Source organism: Ceratotherium simum, chromosome 8, assembly GCF_057802395.1.
Source record: "Ceratotherium simum simum isolate JZ-2026a chromosome 8, ASM5780239v1, whole genome shotgun sequence".
Lineage (NCBI taxonomy): Eukaryota > Metazoa > Chordata > Mammalia > Perissodactyla > Rhinocerotidae > Ceratotherium > Ceratotherium simum.
In genome coordinates this window covers 42,325,936-42,338,270 of record NC_141907.1, presented here as the reverse complement: position 1 = coordinate 42,338,270, position 12,335 = coordinate 42,325,936, and the positions used below count along the sequence as shown (strand labels likewise).

Sequence of the window (12,335 nt, the reverse complement as noted above, 5' to 3'; positions counted from 1 at the left end):
CCTGTGCTAACCTCTGTTGCCAATCCTCCTCTTTTTTGCCAAGGACTATTGGCCCTGGGCTGACATCCGTGCCCATCTTCGTCTACTTTATATGGGACACCGCCACAGCATGGTCTGACAAGCGGTGTGTTGGTGTGCGCCCGGGATCTGAACCTGTGAACCCTGGGCCGCCTAAGCGGAGTGCACACACTTAACCGCTACACCACCAGGCCAGCCCCTACACATTATCTTTTAAATTAATCTTTATAACAGTCCCATGTGGTAAATATCATGAGAACATCTAATATTGAGTGCTTACTATATGCCAGGGATTGTGTTAGTCAGTTTACTTGTACTGTGTCATTTAATCTTCCTCAGATTCTAAGAGTAGACATTTATATTACTCCTATTTTAAGGATGAGAAAAATGAGGCTCAGAAGTTAAGTAATCTGTTTGAGGTCCTACAGTCTACAAAGCTAAGCCATGACTAGAATCCCAGGCTTATAACTCCAGATCTCATGCTTTTTTTTCACTCTCTGATAAAGATACAAAATCAAGCTGTTTTACTACCTACCACAATTTGATTTTATACCTAGAAACAGGAGGATTTTAGAGGTTTAGAAGGTACTTAAAAGATCATTATTTTACAAGTTAGGAAATTCAGGCCCATAGGATGTTGCGATTTACCTAAGTTTATCCAGTTGGTTTAGCAATGTCCAAGCATTTTATATCAGCTTTTGCAGTATATTTAGTTTTTCAGCAGATTTATCTTTCCAATTATTTTTTTCTAATATTTAAATAAATTTGTATTTATTGAAGCTACAAACTCAAAATAAAGGAAGGAGGCCATAAAGAAGGTAAAGTAGATGCAGGAGAAAAGTACATTTTAATCAGATTTTATACAAAGTTCCTATTGGACAACTAATAGTTGATATATTACTTTTGCTTCTATTTTACTTTCATAAGAACAAGTAAATATCAGCATACCTGTCTTTGAAAAATTATTTATCAGCTTCTCACTCCCTAGCAAATAAGTGAATAATTTCTGGTAAAATATTTTTTTCTAATATTACGTCCTTCCTTGAAACTTGTGTATTTACTGTTGAATTGTGAATGCGATGTAATGAGTTAATGCAATGTAGGAGGGACAGGGACTCTCACTTAAGGTAGCGTTGGGTTTTCTGTCTAACCCTAGTTGTTTACTATGTGGTTTCTTGCTCCTTCCTCAGTATTTCCCATATTATAAAATGCAGGATAAAGAAATAGGTTTAACCTCTTTGAAATCTTATTTCAATTGCTTCGGAAAAGGGATCTCGTAAAAGATTTCTCATAGCCAGAGGAATATTTTTATTGCTATTTCAGTTTAAAGAATACTTTAGTCTTGGAATTTAGAAAATTGATTCTTATATAAACAAAATAAATTACAGCCATTAGTATGAATGGCACTGACAATTTTTTTTTTTTTTGGTGAGGAAGATTGGCCCTGAGCTAATATCTGTTGCCAATCCTCTTTTTTTTTGCTTGAGGAAGATTGACCCTGAGCTAACATCTGTGCTAATCTTTCTCTGTTTTTTTGTATGTGGGACGCTGCCACAGGATGGCTTGATGAGCAGTGTGTAGATCCATGCCCGGGATCCAAACCCTGCGAACCTGGGCTGCCGAAGCAGAGCATGCTAGCTTAACCACCATGCTACCAGGCTGGCCTGATAATTTGTTTTTTTTTATAATTTTATTTATTTATTTATTTTTCCCCAAAGCCCCAGTAGATAGTTGTATGTCATAGTTGCACATCCTTCTAGTTGCTGTATGTGGGACGCGGCCTCAGCATGGCCGGAGAAGCGGTGCGTCGGTGCACGCCTGGATCCGAACCCGGTCCGCCAGTAGCAGAGCGCACGCACTTAACTGCTAAGCCACGGGGCTGGCCCTGATAATTTGTTTTTAATTGGAATAAAAACACGTTACTAAGTTCTCATCATAAAAGAGGATAGTCAAAAAATTGTAAACTTTGAGCATTAAAAGTACAGAGGTGGCACTGGGACTTTAAGGATGGATTAGACTCTAAAATGTGTTTCGCCAAGAGCTGGCTGACATTCAGTTCTTTCTAAATATTTAGAACATAGTATTGGTGTGGTGGTTTGTAGAAAGATTTAGCTGTCTTCTTCAGTGTCTAGTATGCTGTTAATCTATTCAATGAGTTCTTAATTTCAGGTATTGTATTTTTCAGTTGTAGAATGTCCATTTGATGTTTTTATAGAGCCCAGTTCTCTTTTAAAATTCATCTTTTCACCCATTTTGTCCTTTTTTTCCCTCGTTTTTATTGAACATATTTATCATAGTTAAAGTCCTGTCAGCTAACACCAATACCTGGATTATCAGTGGGTCTGTTTCTGTGGGTTTTTTCCTTTTGATTATTGGTCACATTTTCCTTCTTCTTACAGTTTATTTGATGCTAGATAAACACAAAATGAAATAGAAGCTCCAGGTGAAATCTTCCACAATCAAGGGTTCCTTCTTTCCTCTATTACGCAGATGGGGTGAGGGGAACGATCACTTTGGTCTAATCAGAGATTGAGTTGGGTTGGGCTGGGTTGCAAATTCAGTAAGATTCAGCCCACCTCTGGTTTTCCGTTTCTCAAGAATGGCCATTCTAGACTTTTGATTGAGGTCTGACAGGTCTTTTTGTCCTCTCCCTAAGAGTTGTACCCTTAGGATATTTTGAGTTTGGCTTTTCAGGCTTCCATCTCATGCTTGTTCAAGTGTCTTTAGGGGGAGACCAATCATGTTTGTTGCAGGTTCTCCTCCCTCTGGCAGAATTTTGTCTCCTAAGCACTGGGAAACTGTGAGTAATTTTTTCTGCCTTTTTGGCTTGGTCCCCCAACCCTTCCATACTGCCGCAGAACTCAGTAAGGTCTCTAGGGAAAACTGGCTTAGCGTTTTAGGGCACATCTAATTTCCAATCCATTGAGCCAGCCTGCACAACCTGCAAAAGTTCTATTGATTTTCTTTTCCTTCAGTAGAGTTCCTCTGGTTGTGCCAGACCTAATCCTCAGCTCACCCCTAAAACCAACAAAGAAAGAAAATGGCCAGTAATCATCAAATGATTTAGGAAGGGCTCTTTCCTTCTCTGGATTTTATGTCATGTAGTCCTTGTTGCTTTCAGAATTTTCTGATGTTTTACAAATAATCTGTGTTTTTTTCTTTTTCTTCAATTTATCCATTTCTGTTTGTGGTGGGAGTGTTGGCTTGACACTAGCTACATCATCCTACCCAGAAGTATGTCTCCAAGTTGCCTTTACTTTATGTGAGGAATTATGCTGTTCTTTGCACATTTGGAGGGAAAGAGTGATGTGATCGTTTGTATCTTGTTTTTTAACGTTTTGTTTGAAATTTCTTCACATTTGAAGTTGTATTACCAATACCTTTTGTAAGGACATTATATTCATTTTATGTTTGTGCCTTGAATGGAAGGATTTATAAATTGATGTCACTCAATTCAGATGGTCGTAAAAACAGTTATACTTGCTGATCCAAAGTGGAAAGAGCATTGGGTTTAAAGTTTGGAGATCTGAGTTTGAATCCTATCATTACTCTTACTGGTTGTGCGATCTTGGGCAAACCATTTGACTTCTGTAAGCCTACGTACTTAATCTATAAAAGAGAAATACAGTCATACACTGCATAATGATGTTTCGATCAACGATGGACTGCATATACAATGGTGGTCCCATAAGATTAGTACCCTATAGTTTAGGTGTGTAGTAGGCTATACCATCTAGGTTTGAGTAACTACACTCTATGACGTTCACACAGCAGTGAAATTGTCTAACGAAACGTATCTCTGTTGTTAAACGACACGTGACTGTATACCTCAAGTCATGTTTTATTGCACAAGGCAAGTTATAAACAAAAATACAAATGCATTTTGGACAAATCTCATTGAGACTGCAGAAAAGAGTAGAAGGGGTATTTCCCAGACCTTAGAACCACAGAATATTAGAGCTGGAAAAAAATTGGTTTTAGAGTAAGTTGGTTGTTCAAGGCTGACTGCCTAGTTAGGTGGCTTACATACTTGCGTGTCATAGACATGTTATTTGACAAGTTACAAATTCTTTACAAATTTATAGCTCTGTAGTGTAATGGAAAGAGCATGATGTTGAAGGCCATACAATCCTGGTTTCAAATCTTAGCTCCACCATTTCCTAGGGTAGCTTTAAGTTTCTTAACCACTCTAAGCCATAGTTTTCATATATAAAATGAAAGTAATACAAGCTGTCTCATAGGTTTGTTATGAAGATTAAATAAGGTAACAAAGAGAAGACACCTAGCATGGGGTCTGACCCAAAGTGAGGATTGACAGATACTATTCCTTACCCCTTTTTGTTTCTCCAGTTGTCCATTATAATAAATGAGCAGATGACTTTTCCCCCATCTGTTGGTCCTAACCAGTTGTTTTTCCTCGTGTAATTATGTAGTTTTTTTAAAATCACTGATAGTAATATTTTTGATTATATTAGCTTAGTGAAATTCATTTCTCTTATGAACAATATTTCTAATTTTCTGCTGTCAAATGAAACTCAGTTAAATTCTTTGAAATGCTATCAGTATTTTCTGATATGTTATCAGAGGTTAGTGGATAACCCCCTTAAAATTGTGTACAACGTTTTATATATTTGTGCATTTGTGCCTTTTTCATCGTTCACAAAGTAGTCAGAGTAACCCAAAAACATTAAGAACCACTAGCCTAGGTCACAAACTCTTGATGAAATTGTATTTAAGCCTATCTTATTTAAGATTACTACCTGTAAGTCACTGCTCAGTACTAAGTTAAGAGGATATTTTTGATACACAAATGTTTGTCTTCATCTAAAAATATTACTTTTAACAAACAGTACTAAAAGTATTGTTCTAATGATACTTTGGTCGATGCTTTAGTTTATCTAGATTATTTAAAGATTTTATTTATTCAGTTTTTCCCCCCAAAGCCCCAGTAGATAGTTGTATGTCATAGGTTCACATCCTTCTAGTTGCTGTATGTGGGACTCGGCCTCACGTTGGACGGAGAAGTGGTGCCTCGGGGCGCGCCCGGGATCCGAACCCGGGCCGCCAGCATCAGAGCGCGCGCACTTAACCGCTAAGCCACGGAGCCGGCCCTATCTAGATTATTTAAAAGTTAATGTTCACATAAAATTTTTAAAAGGACCCTTTAAGTCCAGGAAGGGAATTTCCTTAAAAATTCTTTTGAGAAATTGAATTATATTCTAGTTTGTCTTTTTGGTGAATCCATATTTTTTATGTGTCATAATACTGAGATATGCCATTTAATTTTCTGCACATCACTGCAATATAATATTTATATTAATCCAGAACGAACAGGTGAATCAAGTAATTTTCTCTGAAGTTAAAATAATTTATTTAAACTTCTATATAGTTTCCTTATAATGATTATAACTAAGAACAGTTTTGTTTCGCTTATTTTTGCAATTTGAATTTGCACAGATGTCAAAAGATAAGTATAGTCCATATTTGAAAAATACTTAAAAGTTAAAAAAAATAAGGTTATGAATGTAGTCAAAGCATTATTCTAATTAAAGCTTAATTCATTATAAACTTAGGAGTTTAAAATTAAAACTTATTTTAAATAAGAAATTGAACATTTACAATTATACTTTCACTTCTGTGATGTTATGAATAAATCCTGTTCAAATAAATTTTAAGTTTAAATAGCTGAACTTTTATAAACAATTATTAGTGAGATATTCTATTTATACATTTTGTTAGCATATCTTAGCATCTTTATGTTCTAAAGACTGATAAGAGTGCTCTCTCTTTTGGAAAAATTCAGAGAAATTTTGTTACAGCTTCCACATTTAACATTTTTTCTTTGGCTTTAAGCACTTTAAAATCCATGAGATTTCCATTGATTTTATTAACAACATCTGGAAAACCACTTCTTTGAAAAACTACCTTTTCAAACAATTGGTTGTGAATAAATGAATCATTGGTAATGAGTATACTGTTAAGTAATAGTGGTAACTAAGTAATACAGTGGAGATTTTCTAAATGATTCTTCACTGCCCTGAAAGACATATCTAGTGGTACATAATTTGTTTGTAGAGAATAATAATTTTTTTCTTAGAAAATTATTATATTTAGAAAAAATTTCAAAAATACTTCTTCATAATAAATCAAGAATTTTCAAGAAACCCTAATTTTCAATTGAGGTAGCTTACTATTTCTATGTGTTTCATATGTATTTTACTGTTGTAAGCTTACTTTAGATGCTTCTTTGGAAGGTGGATAGTGATATGTCATACCTAATATTAATTGTTGATTAATCATTATTTAATTAGCCATTTTGTGAATTATCCAGGCCATTTTACTTCTCTTGTGGTTTTCATGTTTTGACTTATTTCCACAGTTCTACCAAAAATTTAAAAGGAACCAAAGGCAATAGAAATAGAAGCCAAAATTTCTATCCTTCTGTTACTACTACTTGTTACTCAAGTTTAATAAATAAGTCTATTTAGTAACTGAAATGATGTTTTTGAATCTCTGTTATTTTTTACTTTAACATTGCTAAATGTTTATATTAGAACTAGTTCACCAGTCAGAAAAATATAACTAGCAAGGTGTTGAAATGAAGAAATGTGTAGGGAAAAAAGTTAAAGTGAGCTCTGTGATGAGAGGAATGGGTGGGAGCCCAGATGCTTGGAGCTGTCCTCTTACAGACCAGGTTAGTGGCATGATGTCATTCTCATAAAAAACTTGGTCTGCTTCCATGGTGTGAGTTGAAGGTCTTGGTCCTTTTGATTAAGGATAAAAATCCATGATAAAATTAGATTTCTTGTTGATCATCTTATACAGAATGACTGAGGATTCACTGGTAAAGAACCACTAACCTGTCCTCTCACCCCCAGGGTGTGAGCACTGAAAAGGATTAAGACCCACTGTAGGGAAGCTTGCACTGAAGCCTGCACTGCCCTTTCCCCTGTTCTTTCAGTTAAATGGAAGATTTTTAGTTCCCATGACTATCAATCTGGTGCTTTTCACAAGCACCAGATTCTTTTAAAACATTAAGGTGACTTATTTTTAGAAGTCCACGGCTTAGAATACTGAAAGATGATTTTTTTTTTGGTGTTTCATGTTGACAGACCCTATACATACTATTTTTTTTCTGATGCATATTAGTTTTCTTTAATTTATGTTGAATTTGGTGATCGATATTAGCTTTTAAAAATCAAGGACAGATTTTTGTATGGTTAGGTTTGCTTGTCCAGCAGAAATTATAGAGTTTGGCAGTGTTGAATCTTACCTTAGAAATGGCTATCTGACAACCTTGTGGACATAAACTCTCAACTTTTATTTCTAGATGACTGCAATTATTAGGTGCTTTCTTTTCATGTTTAAAGGCTTTTAAATAGCTTTTATAAATACTGAAGTGTCATATATTTTTTCAGTATCTGCCAAATTGGTATTGTATTTAATCTTGAAAATATATTTTGATTTTGTTAACTAAAAATAATTGCAGAGTATTAAACGTTCTCAGTAGTTAAAGCTTTTTTCTTTTTCCATTTAATTTGAGCTTTTGTTGTTACTAACAAATAATTCGTGGCACAGTTTCTTTTCTTTTCTTTCTTTTTTTTTTTTAATGACTGCTAGAATCTATATACTTGTCACCTTAGTGTGCTAGAAATGTTCCACTCAGATCAAGGGTTCCTTTCTGGTTTTGTATGTTCTCACCTGCTCCTCACTGTAAATCATTGAGATGTCAAGTGCAATGATTAATTAAGCTGCACGTGCAAGTGCTTTTTTTTTTTCACCTGTCAAGTGGGAAAGACGTCTTATAGCAAGATTAGATGGTGTTAATTCACAGCTTTTACTCCAGGCTGTCAAGTTTATAGAAATATTTTATATTTAGATGCTTATTGAGAATATGGCATACCAGGGTTTGTTTGCTTTAGAATTTTTAAATATTGTAAGATATAATTATTACACCAAGCCCTATCATTAAACTCCCAATTAGAAGCAAAGAGTAAATTCAGAATTCCTACATAAATATTTTGGAATTTAATAAAGGTTTATACTATATAATTATCTTTTATTCAAATACTGGTAGTTAACTTATTTAAAGTAAATATTTTTAATTTTCTAAATTGATTGTGTTTATATATATCATATACACCCTAAGATCCATTCATAATGAGACCCATTCTTGTTATAATATAGCATGGGTTTAAATTTGTGATGAAATGATGATGGTGGTAACTATACTTTTCTTTGAGTAATGAATATTTGCCAAACGTAATATTAAGCTTTTAATTTTTATACATTAATATAAGACAACAGACTTGGAAAGCTTGTTCCTCCTACCCTAGTTCTTTCACCCCCGCCCCTTTTAAACCATCAGTGAAAGTAAAACTTCAAATTGTATAGTAATCTTAATCTATTAAAGGTCCTAGAAAGGAAGATTACAAGGTAGATTCAGATTTTGAATCGGTTTTGCCATTGGTTTATCAGCGGGTGGGCAGGCAGATGCCTGCTCAGAGTAGAACCTATTGCCATTTTTCACCATTGATAGAGTAGCCTTTCAGAGTCAATGAGCTCTGTCAATGTGAGCTTGTCAAGGCTACAACTTCATAGACCTGAGAGGCGGTTTGAGAGGTCAGCCCTTTTCAGGTTCGCTGTGATGCAAATGAACTTTAATGCTTAAACAACTATTGGAATTTTTATGTCTGCTCCTTGTTCTTTTTTCTTCACAAAGTCATTGACGAGACATTCAGTGCTTTTTAAATTGGAAGTTGCATTGTGCTAAAGACCTAGTACAGATTTACGGAGGGCTGAAAGCAGTTAGATCATGTTCTTTTCATGGTGCGATTAGAATCAAATCGATTTCCCTACAGCCTTCAGCATTCAGATGGCAATTTTAACAAAGCTTGGGGGCTAGACAAGGGACAAAACGACTGAACTGAATGTTAATTACACTCTGCAGCCTTATTTTCTTTTGATTTGGGGCTGACTGGCAACTAAATTAACAAAAAGTGTGACCATAACTGCTGCCCTATTTTCATTTAAAAGGAGAGCTGCCTCTAAAAGGCTATCTTTACAAAGAAACAAGTGAGGTCTGCTGATCATTGTTAACAAGGGCACTTTTTTTCTTTAAAATTCTTGCCAAAAACCCTGTTCAAAATAAGTAATGTAATAAATGTCATTGGCGTATTTATTACCCAGAGAGTTAATTGATTTTCTGATTTTTTATGACAGAAGCTTGGAAAATGTAAGGCAGTAGTGGTAATTCATTGGTAGTTATGAATTATAATTGGCACCTACGTGACTGTGGTGTGTCTTTAGTATGTTGAACATACTAAAAGGTAATATGGTAACTAGATTACAGTAAATACTTTAAATAAATATTAAACATTTTATTATGTAACATTAAACTATTCAAAACCAGCTTAATCCTAACTCACCTAGCTCATCCTTGGTTGACATGCAAATTTTCATATTTGATTATTAGTACTTTATTTAGAGTTGTGCCACATTAATAGCGCTAGATGCTTTTTGCTTCCCTTGCAAGGAAGCTGCAGCTGCACCATGTTGCAGTTGATTCTTGTGGCAACACTGTCCTTTTTGCACCTGCAGCTGTGTTAGTCTCATCCTAACACCTGGCACCATGAATTATCCTCTCTTCTATTCATACTCCCAAGCAAGAAACATTTCATGCTGCATAGTATAATATTGCAAAAATCAAGTGATCTTAAATGTAAGTATCTCAGTTGAGTACTTTAACAGTAGCATGAGTTGATTTTACTATCATTTTTGTTGGTTTAAATACAGTTTTACCTCTGAAAATCTTGATCTGTAGAATAATAAACTAGCTTTTAAATTTGGACATTATTTTTAAGTGTGATGTGAAAATTAGTTTGATTTGGTAGCTAATTGATTGTTTCCATTTATTAACTTTTAATTATTTCTTTTTTGAATTTACCCTAAATGCCATTTGCATTTTGTTAACTAATATCTAAATAACCTTTGTTTTAAAATATATATTAAGGAACTTTTATTACTATTTAAGTATTACAAAAATGTTTTAGAGAGAAATGAGAATTTAAATTTATGTATTTGGTAGATAAGATTGGCTTTTTAGACTTTGATAGTTTTAAACCAGAGGCTAGTAAGTTTGAAACAGTTAAAAGAAGATACAGTGCTAAAAAAACAAAGCCATGACTTTATTAAAATAGAGTACTGTTTCTGTTCACTTGACTATTTAGTGCTAGAACGCTGATAGTGTTATAGACCACCCTATTCTCAGTCGTCTTATACCTCTCTCCTTCTCAGACAAAAAGCAGCTGCAAAACAAAGTTTTTCTAAAACCAGTCAAGAGTAAACTTTTTTCTCATTTGTCTTCCAGACACGAAGATCGATTGAGAAGTTATTAGAATGGGAAAACAATAGGTTATACCACAAGGTGAGTACCACAGGGAGCAGCTTCGTACTGTTGGGGTCTGAATTGCACAGTATGGAAACAGATGCTTTTGTTGAACTAAAAATATGAAAGGTGGACAAATGGGGTAGTCTGTGTGCTGCAATAAAATAGAGCTCATTTTTCTTCTTTTACTTTCCTACTTGTCTAGCTGTGCTTGCACTGGAGACTGAGCAAAAGGAAATGTGAAACGAATAACATGATGGAATATGTAAGTTAAAGGGCTGTTTTGTGAGTTTCTCTATTAAATGATCATTTATTTTGCTTCTGATCTTATTCTTTCCATGATTATTAATCAGCAAAGGTGTCAGGAGCTTAATCTCCTGAGCGCAAGGATTTTCTACGGTTCACAGATGCATGGTTTCATGTGCAAGACTGATTTATAAAGTTATGAATGACTTGAAAACAAGGCTTCACTGTGTTCTGAAAAATAATAAATTAATTGCCAAGATAAAATAGCCTGAACATGTGTTGATGGAGTGTGAAATTTTAGATGCTGTATAAAGAATAACCACAACTTTGGTTACGCAGCAAGTCAGATATGGCTTTTTTATATAATGCTAATCAAGTTTCCAAGTATGGAAGAAAACCTTTCAGCCAAGCAGTTGGAGCTTGAGAAACATTTAGCCTTTATAGATTTTAACTGCCCATACCTCAGTGGCCTTTAAAGAATCTTTCAAAGTGTTACTAGAATATTGTTTTTTAAAAATTATATTAAAAGTAAGCTGGAGATGAGTTTATTCTTTTAAAGTTATCTAATTGGCACGTCTACGTACGTATACAATGAATTTTAGAACTTATTTGGTATGAGATTTAATTTGCTGACTCCTTGATTAACTTGAACCGTTTTTCTCCTTTTCAGAAGTTCAGACTACTATAGAAAATTATGAATTTTTATTTATTCTACCTTGAGCTTGGGTGTTTTATTTTAGATATGGAAAGGTTATTATATTAAAAGAAAAAGATCTAAGGAAGTTCAGTTAATTGTTGAAAATTAAAGTCATAGCCTTTGTGAAGTACCTGGCACATCATTTCTGACAAATTTTGTCTATTCTTTGAAACAATATAGCCATCATAGATAGTATATATGTGTGTGAGTGAGTGTGTGTGTGTGTGTATAAAAGATTGATTAAAACAGTGCTTAAATAGTTGGAAATTATCATAAAATCATTTTTCTCTGTAGCATTTTCCCTTTCTTTCATTATCATACAGTCAAATCCCATTTCTAGCCTTGAATATAAAAGACATCTTTAAAATGTCTCTTTTTTCATAGACTAGCTCTATTCAGTGAACCAAATAATGTAGATTTTATCATTATCTATTATATCAAACATGTTAATTTATGATGATGAGAAAGACACTTGATACTTCTTGATGATAATAAAGTACATTCAAATAACTTGTTTTGAGATTGACCTATGAAAATGCTAGTCTTGTATTTTCATCACAGATGGTAAGAGAGTTTATGTATTTTGGGGGGATGGAGGGATATGTAGGAGATTTAAAGGATTTTGTGAAAAGATATTTGCTATATTTATAACCCAAATACTAAGCTTAAAGCCGATGCTTTTATTTATTTATTTTTGCACATTTCTAAATTTACTTGGAAAGGAAAACATAAAAGTTATTCCCAATGCTATTATTTCCAGATAGAACTATATGAATAGCATTCATTCATAAAATATACTTGTTATATTCATGTTTATTTTTATGACATTCTTTTATTAACTAAAAATAAAATAATTTAATTTACTAACCTTCCAAAACATTCTATGTGCTTTGTTTGTAAAGTAGTTTAATTTATTATGAATTTTTTTTTTTTTTGGTGAGGAGATCAGCCCTGTGCTAACATCTGCCAATCCTCTTCTTTTTTTTT

General features: G+C 33.9%; 1 protein-coding gene across 1 annotated transcript in view; it reads left to right on the top strand.

The window, feature by feature from the left end:
• Positions 1 to 12,335, top strand: part of CHIC2 (cysteine rich hydrophobic domain 2) — a 62,165-nt gene that overhangs the window by 46,343 nt on the left and 3,487 nt on the right. The window contains exons 4-5 of the mRNA XM_004419068.3: positions 10,388 to 10,444; positions 10,611 to 10,670. Of these exons, the coding sequence (XP_004419125.1) occupies positions 10,388 to 10,444; positions 10,611 to 10,670 (117 nt within the window). The remainder of the gene's footprint in view (positions 1 to 10,387; positions 10,445 to 10,610; positions 10,671 to 12,335) is intronic.